At 35.9% G+C, this 27,471-nt stretch overlaps 1 protein-coding gene across 4 annotated transcripts in view; it reads left to right on the forward strand.

The window, feature by feature from the left end:
* Positions 1-27,471, forward strand: part of aff4 (AF4/FMR2 family, member 4) — a 52,576-nt gene that overhangs the window by 8,607 nt on the left and 16,498 nt on the right. The window contains exons 2-10 of one of the 4 annotated variants that reach the window (XM_048167340.1): positions 7,837-8,013; positions 12,989-13,025; positions 13,303-13,429; positions 18,616-19,335; positions 22,023-22,067; positions 25,833-25,922; positions 26,242-26,272; positions 26,361-26,427; positions 26,879-26,971. In XM_048167340.1, coding sequence (XP_048023297.1) covers positions 13,307-13,429; positions 18,616-19,335; positions 22,023-22,067; positions 25,833-25,922; positions 26,242-26,272; positions 26,361-26,427; positions 26,879-26,971 — 1,169 coding nt within the window. In that variant the 5' untranslated portion in view covers positions 7,837-8,013; positions 12,989-13,025; positions 13,303-13,306. The remainder of the gene's footprint in view (positions 1-7,836; positions 8,014-12,988; positions 13,026-13,302; positions 13,430-18,615; positions 19,336-22,022; positions 22,068-25,832; positions 25,923-26,241; positions 26,273-26,360; positions 26,428-26,878; positions 26,972-27,471) is intronic. The other 3 variants (XM_048167338.1, XM_048167341.1, XM_048167339.1) reach the window with 3 other exon arrangements.

Here is a 27,471-nt window from a genome sequence, read left to right on the forward strand (position 1 = left end):
AAGTTTTGGAAAAATTAATTAACCCACAAAGTTTTGGAAAAGTCATGGAAATTTGTTTCACAATCTCCGTATATTCGAATATAGTTGATAATATTAGTTAAATTACAATAGTTAACGTTCGCACTATCCGTCACGTGATGTTCTCTGCGTGGGGTAACGCAGTTTCAGCTAATAGTATTGTGTAGCAATGCCAGGGAAATGCAGATTTAAAAATGTATGGCTTCATGATGAAAAGTATGCAGCTGCGTGCTCGACTGCTTCCAACCCAATCGCTGGCTTTTTCACCCGTGCGACTGACGTGACACCCGCTCCCAGCTGCGGTGCTTCCCTCTCATCCACTGTAAAACAAGGGACCATTTTGAGTGCTTTATCCCGAAACGAAACCCTAACTGCAGAGGTAGGCTACTGTGCAGGAACAGTGTTGCTGGACACTTTTATTTATTTTTTAGTTTAACATTGTTGCTTCCCCTTGATTTATGTTAATTTTCTCCCATGGATTACGTTAATCCATTTCTAAGCGGTTCTCAGGGTTTTATGTAGCCTATGTTATGAAACTTTGTTGGGGCCGTTCACACAGAATGCGTTTTTCTATTCCAATGCGCTACTTTCCTATTGTTTTTCTATGTAAACACGCGCTTGACGGACGTGCATGCGTCTTTTGCAGCGCCTCTCACATGAGCGCCGCGTTTTTAAGACGCCATGTCAAGTTAAAAGAATTTCAACTTTTACACGCAGCGCCGCTCATCAATGTCAGTTCCAAAACAGTGGGCCAATCAGAAGAACTCGGAGGCAGGGCAAGCGTTGCGAGTTGGCATGACAACTGTTTTATATAACGGCAACATGGAGGAGGCGCTCATTATTATCTTATTTTCTTTTTTTCCATGTCAAAACTTGTATCTGTAAATTCTGCAGTTTGCCTATTTCTATTATTTCCATTATTGCATCACGTCTCAAAGGCTCTCGCGTTCTATGCTGCGCTTTTTTAAAAACCACTCCTGAGCGCCGCGTCTCACGTTTTTAGACGCAAAGACGCGTTCTGTGTGCAAGCGTTATTTAAATAAATATTTCATATTCTACTGTACACTACAAAGCTTGTCATTTATTTTAGTAAAAATATGCTGGGTGTAACATGGATTTTCTTCTTATTTAACATGTATACATAGACATTTCATGAAACATTAGGTCATGAAATTTTACTTAAAGTCATGGAAAAGTCATGGAAAAGTCATGGAATTTTATTGGTAAAAATGTGTACGAACCCTGGTAACGGTATATTGGATCCGTGCATCAACTCTTAAAGTGACAGCAGCCTAATAAACCTGCTGAGAAAATCACTCGCTGCTCTTGACTGAATAACTTTCGTAACTTTAATTGTAAGCATTGATCTGTATTTAATTTTCACAAATAAAACTATCCAGTGTTATTTTACATTTAATTACTTTCATTTCTGTAGTATTTCTTACCTGAAAACTACTGTTAGACCCACCTGAAAAACTATTTCATTTGTCTCTTTATTCTGTTGTATTTATTTGTGCTATCGTTTGCAATTTTTTTTTGTTCATATTTTATTACTGACTGTTTACTTGTCTTTTTTATGTAAATGTAGTTCAACGATTCTAATAAAGCCTTCCTGTGCTGTGTGTAAGCTATTAAAACAAAATTAGCTCAAATTATCAAAACAATTATGAGAACAAATTATCTGTATGGCAGTATCTCCATGGTATCTACGGAAGAGGATTAGGGCCAAGCGATAATAAAAAATAAAAAACATCTCGAGATTAAAGTTGTTACATTTCGAGAAAAAATTCAAAATAAAGTGTTGAGAATAAAGTCATTAAATTACGAGAAACTCATTACATTTCAAGAAAAAAGTCGAGATAAAATGTTGAGAATAAAGTCATTAAATTATGAGAAAAAAGACGTTAAATTACAAGAACAAATTCGTTAAATTGCTTTTGCTTTGAAATCTGTTTTAGGTTGATGTTTTGGTTTCTAGTTTGTTTCATTTGTTATCGTCATGCATTGACGGGGACTTGATATGTTGAATATTTTTTTTTTTTTTTTTTTTTTTTATTGTTGAGGGGGCAGGAAATATAAGATATTCTTCACCCTGCCTCCTTTTCATCATGGTTTTATAAATTATATATATGAAGATGATGAAGTAAGATTTGTTGGGAAAAAAAAATATCCATGAATGAAATAAACATTTATCTATCTATCTATCTATAATTTAACTTTTTTCTCGTAAATTAACGACTTTTTTTCTCATAATTTAACGAATTTGTTCTCAATCTAACGACTTTTTTCTTGTAATTTAACAACTTTAATCTCGAGATGGTTTTATTTTTTTATTATTGCTTGGCCCTAATACTCTTCCGTAGGTATCGAATATCGATATTTTTCAAGATATCAAAGTTGGAAATTCCAGGATTTTGACAACATTTCTGCCAGTTTGTTGTTTTAATATATTGCCCTCCTCTATTTTTAGGTTTCTTTCATGTTATGGTTTACTATCAACATTAGATTGAGTTTGCTCTGGGAAATGAGCAGTTCACAGATTTCCTTTTCCTCATGCTGTGTGACAAGCAACAATCGTAAATAACGGGAAAAGAATCGCACCGTGACCCAGGCTTTATTTTGGTTGCTTGTGTTCGTGACTGAGCACACAATCCTGAGAGATACTGTCAAAGTGAAAAAATCCCTCGCTGTCTTTTTACTTCATATTAATTCACAAATACAGGGTGGAATAAACATGGAATGACCAGTGCCTTCTGAAAAATTGTTAATTTTTTACAGTTGATTACATTTTTTTTTTTTTTTTTTTTTGAGTTCAAAGGGCTTCTTTAAGAAAGTTAATATTGCACCAAGGCAAGCTTGTTTTAGACATGTTGCGTGTGTGTGTGTGTGTGTGTGTGTGTGTGTGTGTGTGTGTGTGTGTGTGTGTGTGTGTGTGTGTGTGTGTGTGTGTGTGTGTTAGAGATGAAACAGTACTATGAACATTTGATATCACGATTATAGTGACCAAAATGATCATGTTATTGTTAAAATGGGCTTTAAATGTTTAAAAGGTACTGATACATGCATTGAAATCATTTCAACAAACAGCAAATCTAGCAGCACTTTTTTGTTAGCAAAAAACATTAACAATGATGGCTAGATTTTAAATGAACAAAAACATGTTAGTTTGGTGACTTACAGCATAACGTCATCTACTAACATAATAATAATAAATAAAGTTTTGACATATATGATCAACCCCACATTTCAGCCTTTTAACCATTTTTTTTTTTAAGAAGGGATGAATCAACATGGTAAATTACAGGTATTTTATTTGCTCCATTAATGATTATAGATGCATTATTATTTAAATCGTTTACAATGAATCTAATGCATTTTAGAATGCATATTAAATATACAACAGTTCATAATTCAGTCCAATTTTCGCTTTGGTCTGAACAAAAACAGCAGATGGGCTGAATGAAAATGTAAATCCACTCTCTGACAGTAGGTGGCGCTTATGAAAGACAATCAGTTTCAGAGATTTATTAATATAATTCATTCATTCATAAAATTTCCCTCTGCACTCTGTTGTAAAAGTTGAAGAGGTTGTAAAGTGGCTACCCCCTTGTTTTCACACAAAACAAAACCTTAAACTTTGCTTTGAGCTCGAAACTATTAACAGTGAGTTTTTCATATCATGCTAATAAAATATGGTTTTAATGATAAATTAAAATATGAAGCAATAATACTAACTGTGGGGAGTTATGGTTTATCAAAAACTCCATTCATTTTCTCCATAGGGGATTTTGAACGATAACTTAACCTTTATAGACCTACTGTGAGCCACGAGGTTGTTAATCGATAGTATTTGATTCTATTGAAGCCGTCATTATTTCAACTTGGTTTTAAAATTAATGCGTTTTAGCAGAATTCCTGGTGAAAAACTACATTACCCATGATGCTGTACAGGAAATTCCACCAATCAGAGCTGAAACCAGCAAAACGCACCAAGAGCTCCACCCACTCCCATGAAGCACTGCGAATAACATAGTCGATTTTTAAAATGTATAATCAACATTTGTAAAGGAGTTGTTTTGTTATTTGATTATGCTGTTCTCAATGCTTCATGGGATTGTAGTTCTTTCAGTCCACAGTCTTGTACTTTTTGTCATTTTGTCCAATTTTTGAATACTTTTTTGCTTTAAATCAGAGTTTGTAGTGTTGTGATTCACCTCGTTGCTGGTTGGTTTTGTTCATGCATGGCTTATAGCTTATTAATGAAGGCTTTAAAAAAAAAATCCCTGTGGGAAAAATGAATGGAAAATATACCTTCAGGACTAACTCATATTTACATAAAATGTGGGGTAGAATATTTCCCAGTATAAGAGAATATTGCTTTACATCATCTAAAACACGATCAAGTCATCTCATCGACTTGAATGTATTTGCATTTTAACAAAGAAATGAAAAAACATACAAATTGGTTATACCCTTAAACCTTTATTTGCATGTTACATAGCCATGCATGTCCCAATATAAAAGCTCAAGGAGCCGGTTAACCTCGCTACAGCAGAAGATGGAAGCTTGAAGTGTTTTAATATATTAAAGGAATTAGGGATCTTATGTATTGCCTCTGATTGACTGACTAATCATTATGTGTCCGGTAACTTATTTTTTGTGTTTACTGCAGTTCGTATTCTGTTTTCACAGCCTTTTAATTTTCACAACCATTAATTCACTGAATCCATAACAGCATTTCTTCAGCATTTTGACTTTTTTTTTTTTTAGGCGGATAGATTTGAAAGTGAGCCCCTCCAGTTGTTTGGGATTCATACTTATCTGCAGATTGATCAAATACAAAGTAAAAGTGTAGTCACATTAATGACATTTCACGAGCAAAAAAAGATCTTGATACTTGAAGCCAAAATAAAGAAGAGGGATGTATTATTATTATTATTATTATTATTATTAGTCCTTCTAAGACATATGGTAACGTGTAACAGAAGACTTGGATTTTGATTAGACCACTCGATTGATTATTTTTGATGCCTTTATTTATGCTTTTAGAGGAATGGACTTTCAGGAGGGACTGAAATCTCTCAGATTTCATAAAAATATCTTCATTTGTGTTTGGACGTTGAACGAAAGTCGTATAGGTTTAAAACGACATGAGGGTGAGTACATGATGACAGAATTGAAATATACTTTATAAATACAGTAAGAGCTGAGTCTTGGATAAAACTAACTCTATATCGTGAATTGTATCGTTTACATCAACAATGCGTGTCGTCGCATTTCTATATCACGATATAATGATGTATCGTTACACCCCTACTAAAAATGGAAAAGTTTTTCCTTTGCATTGTCAAAACGATCCCTGTTCACATGGATCCACGAAAACAACCAAAAACGCTGTGTTCTGCGGCCAGGCCAGTAGATGGCGATGTCACTTTGCAAAGAAACGCTACATGCCTATAGACTGAACATGTCACTATTTTTACAAGTTCACGTTTTTGTGGTTTACGCGGCGATAACTGTATCGTTTTCTAAAATTTGCACTTTGAAACCCGTTTTCACAAGTTTGCATTTTAAGGCCCCCAAAACGCCGTTGTCATGTAAATGAACGGCCAAAACGCATACAAAATTTTCTGTTTTTAGTTGAAAATGTGTAAATTCATTCCTCAAACATATTCATAAAAGTACATAGATTTTTCTAGCAAATGTTTTAGTTAAAAAAACAGCCATGCTTAGTTTGTTGCCTTAAAATAAAAACACAATAATCATATAGAATTATGATGAAGGGTCAAAGGATATGGTTGATTTAATGTGACGCATCAGGGCAGTTTAAAATTGTGATTTCCAGACCTGGAAAAGTCATGATTGATTTTTGCAGTTAAAGGTGCCATAGAATTTAAAATTTAATTTATCTTGGCATAGTTGAATAACAAGAGTTCAGTACATGGAAATGACATACATTGAGTTTCAAACGCCATTGTTTCCTCCTTCTTATGTAAATCTCATTAGTTTAAAAGACCTCCAAAGAACAGGCGAATCTCAACATAACACTGACTGTTACGTAACAGTCGGGATCATTAATATGTACGCCCCCAATATTTGCATATGCCAGCTCATGTTCAAGGCATTAGACAAGGGCAGCCAGTATTAACGTCTGGATCTGTGCACAGCTGAATCATCAGACTAGGTAAGCAAGCAAAGACAATAGCGAAAAATGGCAGATGGAGCGATAATAACTGACATGATCCATGATAACATGATATTTTTTTAGTGATATTTGTAAATTGTCTTTATAAATGTTTCGTTAGCATGTTGCTAATGTACTGTTAAACGTGGTTAAAGTTACTATCGTTTATTAGTATATTCACGGAGACAAGAGAGCGGTCGCTATTTTCATTTTTAAACACTTGCAGTCTGTATAATGCACAAACACAGCTTCATTCTTTATAAATCTCTCCTTTAGCCACAGAGCACCATCAAACTCATTCAGAATCAAATGTAAACATCCAAATAAATACTATACTCACATGATCCGACGCATGCATGCAGTATGCATGACGAACATTTTGTGAAGATCCATTTTGAGGGTTATATTAGCTGTGTGAGCTTTGTTTTATAGTCGAGAGCTGGGGGGCGGGGAGCGCGAGGATTTAAAGGGGCCGCAGCCTGAATCGGCGCATATTTAATGATGCCCCAAAATAGGCAGTTAAAAAAGTTTATTAAAAAAAGTCTATGGTGTATTTTGAGCTGAAATTTCACACACATTCAGGGGACACCTTAGACTTATATTACATCTTTTGAAAACACGTTCCAGGGCACCTTTAATATAATTTCCTTTTTACGCTCTGGCCTAAAATAATTTAATCACTTTTTTTTCTGTTGCACTGAATTAAAAACATGTTTAAGAGTTAAAAAAAAATGTTGACCAAAAAGAGATGTCGTGCCGCTAATCCCTGCCTATTTTGGGAAACATGTTTACAGGCTAATTGCTATTTACCCACATGGTTCAGTGATCTATGTTAAAGATCACTTATTGTAATAACTATTTTTTATTTATAATCATAATTATCCCCTAGTAATATAGCTATATAAAATTAAATGACTTTGGTTGAATATACATGTATATAAAACACCAGGATGGTTAGTCAAATGTTTTTGGTGATTCCCATATTGCATCTAATTGCCTCATCACCACCTGGGTGTACTAATGTTTTTAACGTGCTCTCCCTGTAGACTTGGAGAAAAAGTGCATCTGGCCCTTTAAGGAAACTGACGCTGATGGTGTTGGCTCAGGCCCAAGTGGGGGAGGGCATGTGTTTACTGAGCGACAGCAGCTGATTGGTTGCTGTAAGTCTTCACATCACAGAGGGGAGTGGCTGACTGGCATAAAATAACATGTCCTTATAAGGGCGGTGGTGGACTGCACCATTCTCCTCAGCACACCGAGGGGAGTTCCCTTTTAGAGAAGCAGGGTTTTAAAGGATTTATGTAGATAAACTTTATATTTCTTTAGTTCATATTGGAGGTATTATTGATAAACTATAGAAGGATGAATTTTGTCATTAGTGTAGGCTATGTGAAACGAAGCATTTTGTTTAGTTAGATAGATTTATTATCTGTTTTTTCACTTGATGGTCAAATAGTTACTCTGCCAAACTGCAAATTTAGTACAGAGCGTCTAATATGACATACTTGAGTCTTTTATTGTGACATCCTCACGTCTGTATGTTGAAGCTGTGCCTCCTCTCTTCAGCTGAGTGGTTTGTTCGGCAGACAGACTATAACCTCCCCTCCCTAAGTCAGATTTATCTCAACTCCCAGGAAATACAGCAGCGACGATTGAAGTGTGAAAGCTGCCGATCAAGAAACTGTGCCTCAAAGTGGACGGTACTAAACGAGAGGGAGCCGTAGCTGAGGAAGAGCCATCGAGTTGTCTGGAATTTTCTCTCAATCCTCTTCCAATGGTTCATTGGTTGAGGCCATGGCCTCTCAGTCAGGGTAAGCAATAGCACCAGCCATGTTTTCAGTGACTAACTCCTGTAGTAGTCACCGCAAAGTTTTAGGCCTTCTCTCAACGCATACCATTTCTTTAACTTGGTTTTATTTCATAGACTTGTCTTTTAAGTTGGTCTTAAAATGAGCAATGCACTTTAGGCAGCTTTGCCAAAGAATGAGAATATTCTAGATGGATAATAATCTGGATTATATTACTGTCTGAAGTGCCCTTCGAATATATATTGATATTGAAGCACTTTAGAACGTGTGCTTTATTCTGAAACGATTGTAGAAACGATTGAATTAATGTGGAAAAATATTGGACAGCTATACCTATATGTTTTTTTGCTCTGATTAAAGTAATTCCCATCCACTTTTCTTCATTTGGCACTCGCTCCATGGAAGTTGAAGCATTCCAGTCAATTTCCCATCAATACTTTCTTATTGTACATTTGCATCATAGGATGTAAGCGCCGTCGTGTCATATGAGGAAAGTTTGTGTTGGTGAAACTTCAAAGTATATTCCGCTTGCATAAATCCCAATATTTTATGGCAACCATGTATATTCAAGTGACTTAATGATCTAAAAGAAGTGTCCACTAAGTAGTGCACATACACGCTGTGAAAAATTAAAGTTGAGAAAACTTAAAAGTTTAAGGCAACCAGCTGCAGGAGATTGAGTTTTCTCAACTTGTGAATTGAATTTGTTATACAAACTCAAAAATCTCCCAGCTGGTTGTCTTAAACTTTTAAGTTTTCTCAACTTAAATTTTTTACAGTGCATCAAACCCACCTATCTGCACTGTGGAGTAAATACGGCCCTATGATTTTTGGAACGCAAAAATGTGGACGGAATCATGGAATCCAGTCATAATAGTGTTTACAGCGTAACATGGAATGTCACGGAACACGGAATTTTGAACCCGTTCACGCCAAAGACAATGTAGTTCTAAAAATCATTCTAAATATAAAAGAATAGCACAGTTCACATCATAACGATAACGGCAATATCATTGGAATCACGATTTTTATCCCAGCTGATGAACGATAAAAACCATGACAGCCAATCAGAATTCATCCTGCTTTAAAGAGCTCGAGCATTTAGGCCGTGTCCACCCAAGCATTTTTTTTTTTTTCCAAGGCTAGCGTACATTTCCAATTGTCAATTTTCAATTGGAGCGGCACGTTTTTTTCAGCATAACAAGACACTGAGCGTCTTTTTCATGCTCAAGCGCTCACGCTTACCAGTCGTATCGAGTTGAAAAATGTTCAACTTTGAGTAAAACGTTGCGCTCATCACTGTCACTTTTTAGCCAGGCATCCAATCACATTGGAGGAGGGGCGGGACGAATACAACACCGACCAACCGCCACATTCAGCTTGTACAACGTCCAACAGATGACGACAAGCATAATAATGGAACAAAATAATTTAAAACAAGAGCCAGAGCAAATACTTTACATTTGTATCGACATTTTTATATATAAACATGACAGAAACTGTGAAATGAGATGCTAGTAACACTTCCATATCATAGCAAGTTAAGCATCTCAACTGAAAAAAATGCTCAAGCGCTCACAGCTAGGCATTTAAAATGGCCTTACACCGTGTCTACGCCGTTATCGTGCATGTAAAAGCTGGCTGCGACAGTCCAAGTGCTTTTCAACGGTCGGTTTATGTCAGAAATTGAACAGGGAATCCATGTCGACAATATCACTTATGATGGGTTCTGTTGTTTTTTGACGCCGCTCGCGTCCGGTGTAGACACGGTGTTAAAGTGACAGACCAAATAAACTTAGAATAAACCGAACAGTATCGTTTGCTGGTGTTGACGCTAATATAGTTACAGTTATCGTTCTTGCCATGAACGGGCCTTGAATCTAAACCGTACATTTAAATCGTGATATGGGCTAGTAATTTGAATATTAAAGCTCCTAATTAAATATGAAGTCTGCATTTCTCGGTGTCTACTACAGATGCTCAAGTAATAGTTAAATTGTATACACAAGACATGCCTTTCAATGACTAAAATTGAATTTAACCATTAAAATGCAAAAAAGAAAAACTAATTTTCTAGCATACTTGAAAGACTTGTACGCTAAACTGCGTGGGACCGAGTGTATACATCTTGCTCTTGAGCAGTGGTGAAGCTAAAATCCAGGTTTGAAACAATATAAAGTTGAGTACATTATCACAATTATAATTTTTGGCTGAACTAATCCTTTTGCTGTTCACAAATTGTTTGCAAACCCTGAACATTATTGCCTGTTGACAGACTGGAGGCCTTTAGTTTTGACACGCTTTTAATAAGCAGTGTGAGGAGAGAGAGAGAGGTTCAGGTGTACACCAGTTCATCAGCAAAGGTCATTAATGCTTTGACTAATTGGATTTGGTGCAGCGTGTCAAGCGACTACACGTCACGTCGGCCGTTTGAGTGGTTTTGTCGTGCAAACGCTCTCCCATTAGCACACTCATTCCTTGAGCTTTCTCGACGCGGCTATCAACCCAAACAAAACCTTTCAGTTACCTTGACATGATCTAATGCATCAAAAGCGACTCCCCTCGAAACCGCATCTGAAAACACCCCACGAATCACATCCTCCCCCGCCGTGATGTCACACTCTTCAGCGTTTACTGATCTAATCACTGAGCTTTGTTGATGTTTGTTGTGAGATTTAATTAATTGGTCTGTAATATCAAGGTTTTTATAACAGTTTAATTAGTGATTTGTTTACAATCTAAGAATAGGTTTTGTGAAGATTTAATGCAGTTTAGTTAAAACATCCTTTAACTTTCTTTCTTGCATCCATCTTTTGTTTGCTCTTTCTTCTGACTCGCTCTCTTTCTGTCACTTGCTCTTTGCTTTCCCATTCTTTTCCCATTTGTTTTTTTTTTTTTTTTGCTTTCTCCTACTGTTTTTTTCCTCCATTATTTTCACTGTTTTGTTCCCCCCCCCCCACTCTTTCTTTTGCTCACGTAATTTTTGTCGTGCTTTTCATTTTGAAATGAAACCATAGGCATACTGAGCCTGTAGTTTTGGCATTGTTATGAAGTTACAGTGAGTATAACTACTAATTCATTGCCAACTTGCTGTTCCTTGACTTGAGAAACGAGTAGAAACCTGCATTTTATGATCCATGTAGTCCTGAGCTTTATTTTTAAGCCTCTATACAACATTACCAATGTTTCCTTGAGAGAGTAGATTTCATCCTGTTGTGGTTTTGAATGACATTTTAGAAAACGTTCTGAACCGATAAGTGTTTCATCTTAATGATTCGAAAGTAAAAATCTGCCTTTTTGATTGACATCCTCAAAGATGGTTTACTGAACTATGTACGTCAAAGACTGGCCGTTTTTAGGAAGTTTCATTGGCTGATAGCTGTCATTTCATCAGAATTTCCATTGTGGTAAACGTTGGCCGAATATGTAACTGTCATTATTAGGCCACATGTAGTCATTCAGTGATGTATAGAGGATAATGATGGCGTGTGTGAAACGTAATATAATGTTTGGTTAGCCGAAGCACACAGCGTAAAACATATATGGACAGACTCAAAGTTAGTGTTACCAATAATTGTCTAATTTAAAGGGATAGTTCACCCAAAAAATGAAAAGGATTAGTTCATTTCAGAATTAAAATTTCCTGATAATTTACTCACCTCCATGTCATCCAAGATGTTCATGTCTTTCTTTCTTCAGTCGAAATGAAATGTTTTTTGAGGAAAACATTCCAGGATTTTTCTCCATATAGTGGACTTCACTGGGGTTCAACGGGTTGAAGGTCCAAATGTCAGTTTCAGTGCAGCTTCAAAGAGCTCTACATGATCCCAGACGAGGAATAAGAGTCTTATCTAGAGAAACCATTGGTCATTTTCTAAAAATAAATAAAAATGATGTACTCTTTAACCACAAATGCTCATCTTGAGATGTGCCACGCATTACGTAATCATGTTGAAAAGGTCACACATGATGAAGCGGAAGTACCGCAGTAGGGCAAAAAACTTTTCATTTTCTCCTCCAACTTCGTCTGACATCATTGTTTTACCTTTTTGTAAAGAACATTTGACTTAGTCTTTGCCTACGTCACGCGCAACCTTTCCAACATGATTACGTAATGTGTGGCACATCACAGAGCAGTGCAAGATGAGCATTTGTGGTTAAAAAGTACATCATTTTTATATATTTTTAGAAAATGAGCGATGGTTTCTCTAGATGGGACTCTTATTCCTCATCTGGGATCATGTAGAGCTCTTTGAAGCTGCACTGAAACTGACATTTGGACCTTCAACCCGTTGAACCCCAGTGAAGTCCACTATATGGAGAAAAATCCTGGAATGTTTTCCTCAAAAACCTTCATTTCATTTCGACTGAAGAAAGAAAGACATGAACATATTGGAAGACATGGGGGTGAGTAAATTAGTGAATTAGTGAACTGATCCTTTAATAATTCACCTTCGTGTCGCTCCATATCCATAAGACCTTCATTCATCTTCGGAACACAAATGATATTTTTTTTTTTTTTTTTTGAATGAAACCTGAGAGGTTTCTGTTCCTCCATAGACATCCAACACAACTACCACTTTCAAGGTCCAGAAAGGTAGTAAAGACATCATTAAAGTAATCCATGTGACTCCAGTGGTTAAATCTCAGTTTTATGAAGTGACGGAAGTCACAAATTACCACTTTATTTATGAAAATATTGACCTGCAACACGTGTTCACGAGAACACCACAACGCATGCGTTTTGTGTTCAAGCGAGAGCTGACATTCTTGGATAATATTATTTTGTGAATAAAGTGGTAAATTTATGTTTTCTCGCACAAACAAAGCACTCGCGTCACTTCATAAAATTGAGGTTAAACCACTGAAGTCACTTTAATGATGTCTTTGCTACCTTTCTGGTAGTTGTGTTGGATCTCTATGGAGGGACAGAATCCTCTCGGATTTCATTAAAAATATCTTCGTTTGTTTTCCGTAGATGAACGAAGGTCTTACGGATGTGGAACAACATGAAGGTGAGTAATTAATGACAGAATGTTCATTTTTGGTTGAACTAACCCTTTAATTCTCGCATTGAGCTCTCCTAAGTGACTGCTGTCTTTTATTCTGTGAAAAAGCTCAGCCTTGTTATAAACGAGAGCAGGGAAATGCCTGAATCCAGTTATCCTGTTTTATTTTTCCATTTGTTGTTCAAATGTGTAACTTTGTCTTGGATTAAATGTAGCTCAAGGTGTCAGGAAGCTATTTTTCTTTTGATTCTTCACTGCTTAGTGACTCTGTCTCTGTTGTTAGCAACATGAACCGTGAAGACCGGAATGTGCTCCGTATGAAAGAAAGGGAAAGGAGAAATCAAGAAATCCAGCAGGGAGGAGAGGCCTTTCCAGCTAACTCCCCCCTCTTTCCTGAACCTTATAAAGTTGTAAGTTCATTTTGTTTCTTCTTTTTTTCATTTTATTTATTTATTCATTTATTTTTTTTGCCCTGTAGACCTCATTTCATCTTGGATGGTTGTTCCTTTTTGGTTTTTACATTCTGATAATATTCTCTATTAATCTTGCTCCTTAGAGGAGAACCCATCACTGATAAAAGCTTTGTGGCGATACAGTTGTACAGTGACCGTAATTACAGAATGATTACAAAATTATGCACCGAGCTAATTGGTGTTTATTAACTAGAGCTGCACGATTCTGGATAAATTGAGAATTACAGTTTTTGTTTCAAACAGAGATGACGATTTTCCCATGATTTTCAACAGACTACTAAACCAAATATCATGTAATTTACTAATGTTAATTAAATTGTTTAATAAATCGTGAATTATTTTAAAAAATCAGTTTGAATGAATGATTCAATGACTCACTCATAAACACTTCACTCGTTTCATTACTGGATAAATCAGCATTTTTGAACAAATCTCTTGAATGAATGATTCAACGACTCCCTCATAAATACTTGACTCATTTCATTACTGGATGAATCAGCATTTTTGAATGAATCTCTTGAATGAATGACTCAATAACGAATGCATTTTTTGAGTCTTTTTTACTTGTTGCCACCTACTGGCTTAACGGTGTAATTGATACAATCTTTATTTAAAGCAACAAGTTACTTTCTAAAGGTGATTTGCTCTATTTTGATCACTACCATAGACATCGGTGTTTATATCCAAACTATAAACTTTTATCCCAGTACTTCTGTAATAATATGAATGATTGTAGCACAGAAATAACGAATTGTGTGGTTTCATACCTATACATGACAATGGCTCTCTCTGGCTCAGATCTGAATGTTCGCTGTGATCGTACTTATCAAAGGTTTAATAGACATAGACGAATCACTGTCATTTAGGAATGAGATTCTTTTAACGATTAATCGTGCAGCTCTAATATCAACTATTAACATTTCTAAAGATATTGGCTCAATAATATGTAATGAAAGCAAAAAAGATGCTCCAGTTGCTGGATTTAAACACTGCTTGTAAGCTAAATTATGCAAGATCAACTTAATTTAGCCAATGGTTATCAAACAATCCTGTTAAAATCAAAATGGTCAAATCTCACCTTAATACTCGAGCATATCATTAATGGTACATGCTGCTCTTTTGTGCTTCAAACAATACCATGGTATGTGTCCCAGAAACCATGCATTGTATTGTTTTTATTGGCATCAGGTCTCATTTGATAGTTGAACCCTTACGGTTATTGCAGGGCATGTTATGGGTAAGTACTTGCATTGTTAGATGTGTCAGTTGTCAGCCATTTCTTGTTAACAGTATGTTCCTGGTTGGTAAAAAAATGTCTGTCGGTTAGTGCCCGGTTAACTTCCGTTCCTTAATCTGGGGTAAGTGCTTGGCAAATCTCCTGTTGTCCACTTTCTAGTTATACATGGATAAATATTGTGTAAAGAACACTGAGAACCCTTTTTCATTGCCATGCTCAAAGGAGTTTCATAACTTTTCATCAGATAATATCATTTGAGCTGTGAGTTTGCAGTCTAAATTCAGTGTGATAAGTGTGTTGTGCCATGAAATATAGTATGCAGACAATACATTTAGCATTATGTCTTTAGTTAATGGAATAGGTAAGTGCAATTTTTAATTGTTACATTTATCTTGACTTCCACCCAAATTCATAGTTCAACAAATTACATTTTATTGGTGAAATGTGGATATACAATATGAGTCAAAATCTGCTTTAAATGTAACAAATCATGGAAAAATGCAATGTTTTATTGGAAAATGAAACATTTGATCAAACTTCGATAATTGCCTCAATCTTTTAAACAACTGAGAAGAAACTAAGTTTTATAAAAATCACCTGTCAAGTTAATAATATAACATCAGCATATGAGAGTCAAACTGGACGACTAGAGGGAGGGACTCATCTCAAGATCACGATCAAATTATTGAAACTTTTCAATCAATGCGTAGTTCATGCATAAATAAATGTCCATCAAAACCAACATGTTAAACGATGTTCACTAACCTGGCAAAGTTTATTTTAGTTGGATTGGTGTTTGTTCTGTTTAGCGTGCAGTGTGAAGTGTTTCACTCAGTTCCCCGATTGTTCCCATTCAATTTCAGTGAGTTAAAGAACAAATTTATCCTCGCATGCTTTATGTATTACGCACATTATCGTCTTTGACAGACAGCATGTTAAAGTCGCTCAGGCCTTGGAAAGTGATGACGAAGTCCAAACATCCAGTAGTTTTGGGTTTTTTACATTGATGTTGTGATATTCAAATGATGTGGTTTTGAAAACAGATGGATCGTAAGGTAATAATTGTTTATTTCTTAGCCGCAAGAAAGTGAAGTGATTGTTTTTAGTTCTAATATTCCAACAGCCTAAGTTTTTGACGGACGTTATAACATGCTTGAGGGGTGAACTGTGTTTGATTTTTGGGTAATTATAAAACACGCATTCTGGAGACATTTAAAATGCTTTGTGTAGTTCATTATATATATTTTATGGAAGTTTATTTCGTGGCTTAAATTACGTTACTCAGACTGACATGTTTGGCTAGTTCGTTTTTTACAAGGATTGGTTTTGATGCACAAAGTTGTTTTTATTGACTCAAAAAATCTGATGCTGTTGTAAAATAACTGTTCAAAACTGTTTTCATTATTACCCCTTAGCAGATTCTGACTCATATCTATTTTGTTGTGAAACTCACCGGATTATAATACGTACAAACCTCATCATGAAGTTGCTCACGCACAGTGTCTTTGCTGTGTTGACACATTTCCCTTTGAAACAGGAAGTTTTGGCTGGACGTGCGGAAGGAATTAATTTGTTTTTGTTTTGTAGCGTGTTCTGCTATTCCTTCTGTAGACAAAAGTTTGGAGTACAAGATGTTTCCAATGTTCACTAAAAAAGTTGCCAGCATTTTTGATCATTTTCACAAAAGTTTCATGAATAATTTGTTGTGTGAATATCTGAACATGCAATATATCAAAAGAAAGAACAGAGCCTCTGCTTTTAAACAAAACGCAACCCCAAAAAAAACTTTAAACTTAGCTTCATGCATTCTTTATTCATAAACATTTAAATGTGGAAAGTTTCATAAAAAAGCAGATTGATCAAAACACAGATGGAGTAGATCGAAAGCTTCACAGTCCTGTAGCTCATCCTGGGTCGACGTTTCATTCGGTAACGTTAGGCGTTTTAGATTTATATGCTGTTTAATGTTGTTATTTTACATATTCTATCACTTGTTTCTGCTGCTTCTTCACCTGTGTTTTGATCAGGAGATTCAGTACTCTTTCAGAAGATGTAATAGCGCCCCCTACCGTATAACATTGAAAACACAGAAAGCTGGAAAATTCCATCAACGGCGGGGAAAGAGTTCATTCTTAGGACTCTAATTGGGCTGATATAAACGCTGAAAAGGGACAGAGGGATTATAGTCACATACGTTAGAGTAAAGAAGATTACAGTCTCTCTCTGTCTAATCTTTGCCGCTAACCAGCTTTGCACGGCGGTAAGTGCTTTACATTGGCGGTGAACCTGTCAGGTAGAGAATACTGTGAGCTGCAGTCCCGTTCTTTCCTTCATATTCCCTGGAGGATCAGATGAAGTGTTTTATACTAACAGTGGAAAACCCCTGCTCTGACATTTCCTCCGGTCGGGCTAGGACACGACGCATTACTTGTTTATTTTGGATGAACTCATTGGGGGTAGTAGTGCAAAAAAATATTTCACATAACAATCTGCTCCTGCTGTGTGCTTGACATTCTGGACAGATCCAGTTATAAAACAAGATGAGGAATATCGAGTCCTGGTGTCTTATGTTTGTCATGTGATTCTGCGTTGTCTCTAAATCATGTTTGATTGTTGCGGGGATCAAACAACAAATGGGGAAACTGCCAAAAACGTCCAGAGTGTCCTTGCAATGACATTACTAGCTTTACGCAAACTCAGTGCAACGTGCAAATGATTTATGAATCGTTTCTTTTGCCAGCAGTCATGTTTTTCTTTTCACTGGCCTCATAAGAAGCGGCTGATATGGTGTTGACACATCTTTTTGACATTTACTTTACATTTCAAATCTATACATTTGAGATTTACAAAAAGAAGGGAGGGGACAAAGAAATGAATAATAGCTTGTTGAGAGTATTAGAAATAGACAGATTTTTCACAGAAGAAATAATTATAGCTAGATAGATGTTAAAGCTATTCGATTCTACATTGTATTTGCACTAATATGCCCAAATTTACAATAGTAACTTCCATAGTATCCTTGGTTTTACCATATTCTTATAACAAACACCACTGTTAAAACGAAGTATTTCTTTTTACTACCAAGGTTAGATGCAACTGTGGTTTCTAACCAGTTAACTAAAACTAAAACCACAATACTTGAATTTAAACAGCCATTTCAGCTAGTTTGCAAGGAAACATAATTATAATTTGATTTAACTTAATGTACTAAAAGACTAGAACTGAAATAAAAATGATTAAAAACTATATAGGCATTAAATGATGACACAACCAAATTTCTAAAACCTTAACTAAAACTAAAATGAATTAAAATATTGCTAAATTTAAAATATATTAGTAATGTATTAGTACTTATTAGGGATGCACGATATATCACCCACTATATCGATATCAGCCGATATATATGTTCAAAAATTTGACTGGTATATTAAAGCCGATAAATAATGGATTATTTCCTTCAGATGTGCACTGTCCGCCATTATGGTTTTTAATTGCTTGAAAAATGATTGAAGTCACTTCAAAAAGCGCAAGTCGGTCATATAGACTACATAATATTATAATGAGAACATTATAATTTTGTGCTTGTGACACGGTGAGACTTTTGTTTTTGTAATCAGGCTCTCAAAAATTAAACATTTGGATTTAGATCGGCTAATATATCAGTTATCGGATTTCAAATATAAAGAATTATCGGTGTCTGCCAATTTTCATATCCGTACGTCCCTATTAAAGTCCTATCCCTAGTTTTATCACAGTAAATCCAATCAAAGAGAGCTGGCAAACTTTTGTAGTGGCACCAGTTTGACAAGGTCGCAAAATGCGACCGTTAACTGATCTCTGTTGACGTTCTCATGCTCATCTCAAGTCTGTCCTTTTCTCCCAACAGTCCTGCAAGGAAGATAAACTCTCAAGTCGCATCCAGAGCATGCTGGGAAATTACGACGAGATGAAGGAGACCATCGGTGAACCCCCAATGTCCAAGCTCATTCCCAAAGCCTCCAGCTCTTCCTCCGACGATAAATCTGGTCAATACGGTGACCAGCGCGGAGGCACCCAGAGTCAGAACAGTAAATGGACTCCAGTCGGCCCGGCTCCTGGCGGCGGCATCTCTTCCACGTCCTGCTCTTCCTCCTCCTCACAGAAGCGTTCGTCCGTGCAGGGCAGCAGCCAGCGGTCTAGCAGCGGCGGTCAGCGGCACGAGCGAGACTACAGCGGTAGCGGCAGCAGCAAGAAGTCCAGCAAGCACGGCTCCGAGCACAAGTCCCACTCCACCTCCAGCCCGGCCAAGGGCTCCATGAGCTCCGTCAGGGACAGACGACAAAAGTCGCCCAGAGACAGAGAAGCCAACTGGGACTCGCCCTCAAGAGTTCATTCCTTCTCCAGCGGACAACATCCCAGCCAGACCTTCCCACCCTCACTCATTAAACCCAGCTCCATGCTCCAGAAACCCACCGCCTACGTGCGGCCCATGGACGGCCAGGAAACGGCGGAGCCCAAGACCTCTTCGGAGTCGTACGGCCAGTCGCACAGCAGTGCCGTTGGAGAAATGAAGCCCAATGGCAAGGCTTCTCTCACCAAGCTCAAGATTCCCACGCAGCCTGTCGACGTAAGTCATCCATTTTTTCATTATTGAATGATTCATATCATTAGGAATCAAGTTTTCTTTGATCTTTTGAGATAAAACAGTCAGAGCAAATCAGAGGAGTCTTCGGAAAAGTTTCAGACCAATAGTATACATAATTATTTATTAGGCTGATCTTAGAGGTTTATCATTTTATAATCATACAGTGGTTCAACCTTAATGTTATAAAGCGACTAGAATACTTCTTCTGCACTAAAAATAACAAAATAACGACTTTATTCAACAATATCTAGTGATGGACAATTTCAAAACACTTCTTCATGAAGCTTTGAAGCTTTACAAATCTTTTGTTTCAAATCAGTGGTTCGGAGCGCCGAAATCACATGATTTCAGTAAACGAGGCTTCGTTACGTCACAAGTGTTTTGAAACTTCAATAGTTCATGTGACATTGGCAGTTTGATGCACGCTCTGAACCACTGATTCGAAACAAAAGATTCGTAAAGCTTCGAAGCTTCATGAAGCAGTGATTTGAAATCACCCATCACTAGTAGTGTTTTCACGGTACCAAAATTCCAGTAGTCGGTACCAATACCATAAAAATGTTATGGTTCTCGGAACCAATTTCGGTTTTACTTTTTTATATAGCCTATTTTAAAAATATATTAAATATGGTAATCATACATATAAATATTTGGAGTGTTTGTGTGTGTGTAGGATAACATAACAGCTAGGATATTTCACCTTAATGAAATAAATTTTGAAATATAAAAAAATAAATAAATAAATGTTCAAACATCCATTTTGTAACAGACGGGCGTGTTTATTTTAGCTATTCCGTCAGTGAAACGACAGACTACAGCCTGTAAACCTATTAAATAAATATCAGTAAATAATGGTAACCTAAATAAGAAAGTTAAATACTAAAATTTTTTTTTATTTATTTTTTTATTTCACTGCTCTTTGAGATGGATGAGGGACACGAGCAGGAAAGAGACAGTTTCTCTTTAATAATATCTTCGTTATCTCCTGATGTTACGAGCAACTGACACTTGAGGTCTGAAGAGCGGGTTTTATCCTCCGCAGGAGCAAGACATTCAGGCTATGTTTGATTTTTGTGCTGCCAGAGAAACGAAAGTAAAAATCACCAGCGTGTGTGAAACGCGCTATACAAATAAACTTGACGCGCCTTTATCAAGTCTAATAACAAGCACAAACTCTGTTAAATAGAAATTGACATGCAGACAAAAAGGTTTCTGTCCTACTGTGTTTTTTCTACTTTACCACAGTAAATAATGCAAATAGCATTCTAAAAGCGAAAGAAAGAAACTTTTATAATCCCTGCGTGAGTGAAGATTTGGGAAAAGAAACAGAGATTCCATGTTCAGTGGAATAACTAATGGAATATTGTTAAATTCTCTGGTAGTCAGGTGACCAGATCGCGATTCGCAAAACAGGATACAAAGTCAACAAAGCTTAAATTTAATTGTGAACCTATTATTTCTTCATAAACAAAGCCTTGTGCTTCACTCGTGTCACATTCAAGTAAATACTGGCACAGCCCTATCAGTGGGTACCGAATATACCCGGATTCTCAGTACTACCGGTTCTACAGAAATGCTATTTCAACAATATAAAAGATATCTAAAAAGACATTGTTGAATAAAGTTGCTATTTTGTTATTTTTAGCGCACAAAAAGTATTCTCGTCGCTTTAAGGTTGAACCACTGTAGTCACATGAACTGTTTTAAATACTTTTTTAGTAGCTTTCTGGGCATTTGAAAAAGGGAGTGTTATTGCTGTCAATGCAGGCCTCACTGAGCCATTGGATTTTATCAAAAATATCTTAATTTTTGTTGTGAAGATATACAAAGGCTTTACGGGTGTTGGACATAATTAATGACGTAATTTTCATTTTTGGGTGAACTAACCCTTTAACATAAAGAAGATTAAATATTTCAACAAATATTTATGTAAAGTTATTACTTAACAAATTTCATTAACGTATTTGTGGAGGTGCACTACATGACATTTTACAACCTAAACTGGCCTTGCCTTGTCATTGAAATATCACTGTATGTAAATTAAATTTTTTTTAACTTAAAATAAGAGGTCTGGACAAAAACAAACAAAAAAAAAAAAACATAATTGACCCACATTGCATTCTTGTGCTTCTTGTACCTCAAATACACACAAATGCAAAAATGTTTATGAGATGCCATAAGACACTCCAAATGTGTCCATAAATAACATAATTACAAATATTGAGACTTTTACGCCTTCAGTTTTTTATTTGTGTATATGCAGTGAATTTGTTGTATAAATTTGGCCATTTGGTTGGATCACACACCCACTCACAGCATGGAAGGAAAAACGTAATCAGGCAGTTTTGTTTAGTCAGAAAGTGTCACTTCATGATTCATTGCAACGTTTTGGCTAGCCAGCGTGCAACACAGCAAGACTTTACTGGCTTTGTGCCACCACTTAGCATGAACCATTGGGGAAACAAGGACCTGTTATGAGAATAATAATAATATAATTAAATAAATGATATGGCCTATTTAAAATAACATGGCTGGCTGCATGTATTATAGCTCTACTGAGGGTTTTACAACTTATACTTGACCTGTAGTCATAAACAATCATGTACGTTTGATTATTCGTATGTGCTGCTCTGTAAGCAAAGATCTGCATGATTCGTTCGTTCTTGCAGGGTTCAATGGGAGGAGATGCGAGCTGTGTTGATGAAATTTTAAAGGTAAGAACCATTTTATTATTATATAGTAGTAAACGAACACTGAAATTAAAGTTGTTATAACTATAACTCGACTTTGCAATATTTAAATGCTACCAACATGTTAAAACATGCTAACAGTGCCTAGCAACATGTTAAAATATCTTGAGAAAAGACTAGCACTGCTTAGCATGTTAGCAACACTTAACAATATGTTACATGTTAAAATGCTAACAGTGCCTAATATGTTAAAATGTTGATAACAGACTAACAATGCCCCGCAACATGTAGCAATATGCTAAATGCTAACATGCTAAAACATGTTAACAATGACTAGCAACATGTTAAAATATACAGATAACAGACTAACAATGCTACATGTTAACATGTAACAATATGTTAAATGCTAACAACATGGTAACAATGCCTAGCAGTATATTGAAATGTTGACAACGGTCTAGCAGTGTTTAGTAACATGTTAGCAATGCTTAGCAATATGTTACATGTTAACAGACTAACAATGCCCTGTTACATGTACCAATATGTTAAATGCTAACAAAATGCTAAAAATGCTAACAGTGCCTAGCAGCATGTTAAAGGCTGACAACGGATTAACAATACTTGGCAACACTTAACAATATGCTATGTCAACAACGTAAAATATGCTGACAACAGATTAGCAATGCCTTGCAACATGTTAGCAACACTTAACAATATGGTAATTGTTAAAATGCTAACAATGTCTAGCAGTATGTTGAAATGTTGACAAAGGACTAGCAGTGTTTAGTAACATGTTAGCAATGCTTAGCAATATGCTACATGTTAACATGCTAACAGTGCCTAGCAATGTAGCAATATGTTAAATGCTGACAATGGACCAACAATGGTTAGCAACACTTAGCAATATGGTAAATGTTAACAGGCTAACAGTGCCTAACAACATGTTAAAATATACTGCCATCAGACTAACAATGCCTTGCAGCATGTAGCAATATGTTAAATGCTAACAACATGGTAACAATGCCTAGCAGTATATTGAAATGTTGACAACGGTCTAGCAGTGTTTAGTAACATGTTAGCAACACTTAGCAATATGGTAAATGTTAACATGTTAACAGTGCCTAGCAACATGTTTTAATATATATTGACATCAGACTAACAATGCATTGCAGCATGTAGCAATATGTTAAATGCTAACAACACGGTAACAATGCCTAGCAGTATATTGAAATGTTGACAACGGTCTAGCAGTGTTTAATAACATGTTAGCAATGCTTAGCAATATGGTAAATGTTAACATGTTAACAGTGCCTAACAATATGTTAAATGTTAAAAACATGCTAACAATGCCTAGCATTATGTTGAAATGTTGGCAAAAGACTAGCAGTGTTTAACAACATGTTAGCAATGCTTAGCAATATGTTAAATGTTAACATGTTAAAACATGTTAAAAATGAATGGCAACATGTTAAAATGTGTTGACGACAGACTAGCAATGCTTAACATGTTAGCAACACTTAGCAATATGGTAAATGTTAACATGCTAACAGTGCCTAGCAACATGTTAAAATATACTGACATCAAACTAACAATGCCTTGCAGCATGTAGCAATATGTTAAATGCTAACAACATGTTAAGACATGTTAACAATGCCTAGCAGCATGTTAAATGCTGACAACGGATTAACAATGCTTGGCAACACAACAATATGCCATGTTAACGACATGTTAGCAATGTTTATATGTCCTGCAATATGTAAAATATACTGACAACAGACTAGCAATGCTTAACATCATGTAGCAATGTGTTAAATACTAACAACATGCTAACAGTTCCAAGCAGTATGTTGAAATTTTGACAACAGACTAGCAGTGTTTAGTTACATGTTAGCAATGTTTATATGTCCTGCAATATGTAAAATATGCTGACAACAGACTAACAATGCCCTGTTACATGTAGCTATATGTTAAATGCTAAGAACATGCTAAAACATGCTAACAATGCCTAGCAGCATGTTAAATGCTGACAACAGATTAACAATGCTTGGCAACACTTAACAATATGCTACGTTAACAACATGTTGACAACAGATTAGCAATGCCTTGTGACATGTTAGCAACACTTAATATGATAATTGTTAACATGTTAACAATTACTTGCAGTATGTTGAAATGTTGACAGGACTAGCAGTGTTTAGTAACATGTTAGCAATGCTTAGCAATATATGCTACATGTTAACATGCTAACAGTGCCTAGCAATATGTTCAATGCTGACAATGGACTAACAATGTTTGGCAGCACTTAACAATATGCTACGTTAACAACGTAAAATATGCTGACGACACAATGGTTAGCAGCACTTAACAATATGCTTAGCAATATATGCTACATGTTAACATGCTACCAATGCCTTGCAACATGTAGCAATATGTTAAATGCTAACAACATGCTAAGGGGCCATTCTTTGCGACTAAAATCGTGAGACGCAGCACTCAGGAATGTTTTTTTTTTTTTTTTAAAAAAGCGCAGCATAGAAATTTCAGCATGTTGAAATGTTTATAACATACTAACAGTGTTTATCAACATGTTAGCAACGCTTGGCAATATGCTACATGTTAACATGTTAAAACATGCTAACAATGACTAGCTACATGTTAGCAACACTTATATAACAATATGTTGAATGTTTAAAACATGCTAACAATGCCAACCAATATGTTAACATGTTAACAATTACTAGCAGTATGTTGAAATGTTGACAAAGGTCTAGCAGTGTTTAGTAACATGTTAGCAATGCTTAGCAATATGCTACATGTTAACATGCTAACAGTGCCTAGCAATGTAGCAATATGTTAAATGCTGACAATGGACTAACAATGTTTGGCAAAACTTAACAATATGCTATGTTAACAACGTAAAATATGCTGTTATCGTAAAATATGCTGACGATACAATGGTTAGCAGCACTTAGCAATATGGTAAATGTTAACATGTTAACAATGCCTCGCAACGTAGCAATATGTTAAATGCTAACAACATGCTAAAACATGCTAAAGGGCTATTCTTTGCAACTAAAAACGCAAGACGCAGCACTCGTGAATGGTTTTTAAAAAAAAGCGCAGCATAGAAATTTCAGTATGTTGAAATGTTTATAACATACTAGCAGTGTTTAGCGACATGTTAGCAACACTTGACAATATGCTACATGTTAAAACATGCTAACAATGACTAGCTACATGTTAGCAACACTTGCTTAGCAATATGTTGAATGTTTAAAACATGCTAACAATGCCAACCAATATGGTAAAACATACTTGGAGCATATGAAAACATGCTAATGTGGTTTCTTAGCACTCTGATGGGAGAGGTTTTGTGATCTTTATCAGTTTAAAAGCCTTGAAGTTTAAGGTTTTACTTCATTTTAAACTTTTAGACTAGTCAAGCCAACCTCAAAGTTTGTCATCTCTCTAGTTTCTCTCATTACTGTCCCCGAAGATAGGAACTTTTTCTCCCATTTTCTTCTCTTCTAATCCTTAATGTCCTTCATGATGTGGTTTGTAAAGAAAGAAACCACAAAAAATGACAAAGCACTTTGAATTAAATGTCAATATTTTTAACATATGATAAGTCTTGGAAATGTTTCGGTTAACTCTCATGTAATATGTAAGTATTGCTGATAGAAAAAAATCAGAGAGAGAGAAAAAATGACGTCAAAATGCAGAAGGAAAATTTGTTCAAAACTAGCTTCATCTCTGGTTTCTGCAATTCAATTGCATTTTCTTCACCAGGAAATGACTCAGGTCTGGCCTCCTCCACTGACAGCCATTCACACCCCCTGCAAGACGGAACCTTCCAAATTCCCCTTTTCCACCTCTAAGGTCAGATATGAAAGGGTCTCTTTGGTCACACAGCAGCAGCACACCTGTCACATGCTTGCATCAGGCCATTTTTATCATGTTTGCAGGATATTGAGTTATTCAATACAGAAAGTATGCATTTGTACTCATAAGCTGCACTACAAAATGTATGATTTTCATTGCATTCATTCAGCAAGCAAGCAATTAATGCTTTACTTTCAGAAAGGCTTTAGATTAATTTTGAACATTTATATCTACTGTTTTAGCATTTAAAACCAGTGGAAGTCTTTTGTGATTTTTATGTGTGTTTAATTTGTAATTGATACCTTCTTTGTTGTAGGATGCCCAGCACCTGTCTTTTGGGGCACAAAGTAAGTTCTAGCTATCATTTTATGAGACTATAGTGCCTCTTCAGGTCTTTGTAGTAATGCAGTTTTGTGTGCTGATTTCCCCCCTTAGAAAAAATCTCAGGGAAGAGCGCATCCACCAGTCATCCATCAAAGCCATGCGACAGCGACCAGTCCAAGTGAGTCTCTGATATGCTGAAGTAAATCTACCTGTTCTGTCAGAAGCTCTGGAGCTCTTTCTGTTTACTAAATATTTGATCTGTTTGAATATTTCAACCCAACACAATCTAGATTAGACTGTAGATCAATATGAGATTCATTTTAGATTTGCAATTGTCTTAAACCTTTCCTTTCCTGTGGCCTGTAGTGTTACTATTAATTTTTTTTTTAAGTTATTATTTTTATTATTTTATTTATTTTTTAGCTGTAGCATGCCATAGATTCTGTACATAAATGACTTGCATTTATCTTGGGATATTCCTTTTAATAGAAATTGGAAATGTCATAAAGGAATGTATCCTATATTGTCATTTTACAGTAGTTTATTAAAGCTTTTTATCTCTGTGAAATCAACACATCTCAGTATCTCTAGAGTTTAACTGACGTCCTGTTGTCCTGCTCTCATTTCAGCACGCTGCAGGACGATCTGAAGCTCAGCACCAGCGAAGACAGTGATGGAGAGCAAGATCCTGCCAAAAACCCTTCCCGAAACGCCTCAGCAAGGTGACACAGTCATGTTTGTTTTCACTCAAACTGATATTTAGAGAGATGGTATACTGAATTTGTTTGATTTCATGGGATAGCGTGACAAAATAAAACATTTCTCCCATGCACAGGTAGTTTAGCCTTAAAGGGTTAGTTCACCCTAAAATGAAAAAAAAAAAAGTCATTTACTCACCCTCATGTCGTTCCAAACCCGTGAAAGACTTTTGTTCATATTCAAAACACAAATGAAGATATTGTAATGAAAATGAAAATGAAAAATTAAATTGATCTGAGAGATTTCTGTCCCTCCATTGACAGCCTACGCAACTACCACTTTGACAATTCAAAAAGTTCATAAAGAGATCGTAAAACTAATCCATATGAATTGAGCGGTTTAGTCCAAATTTTCTGAATAGACTCGATCACTTTATATGATGAACAGATTGAATTTAGGCTTTTATTCACATATAAACATTTATCAACGCACACATCAGTTATAGTAAACAGAAGCTCAGGCA

The sequence above is a fragment of the Megalobrama amblycephala genome, linkage group LG18 (assembly GCF_018812025.1).
Source record: "Megalobrama amblycephala isolate DHTTF-2021 linkage group LG18, ASM1881202v1, whole genome shotgun sequence".
Taxonomy (NCBI): Eukaryota; Metazoa; Chordata; class Actinopteri; order Cypriniformes; family Xenocyprididae; genus Megalobrama; species Megalobrama amblycephala.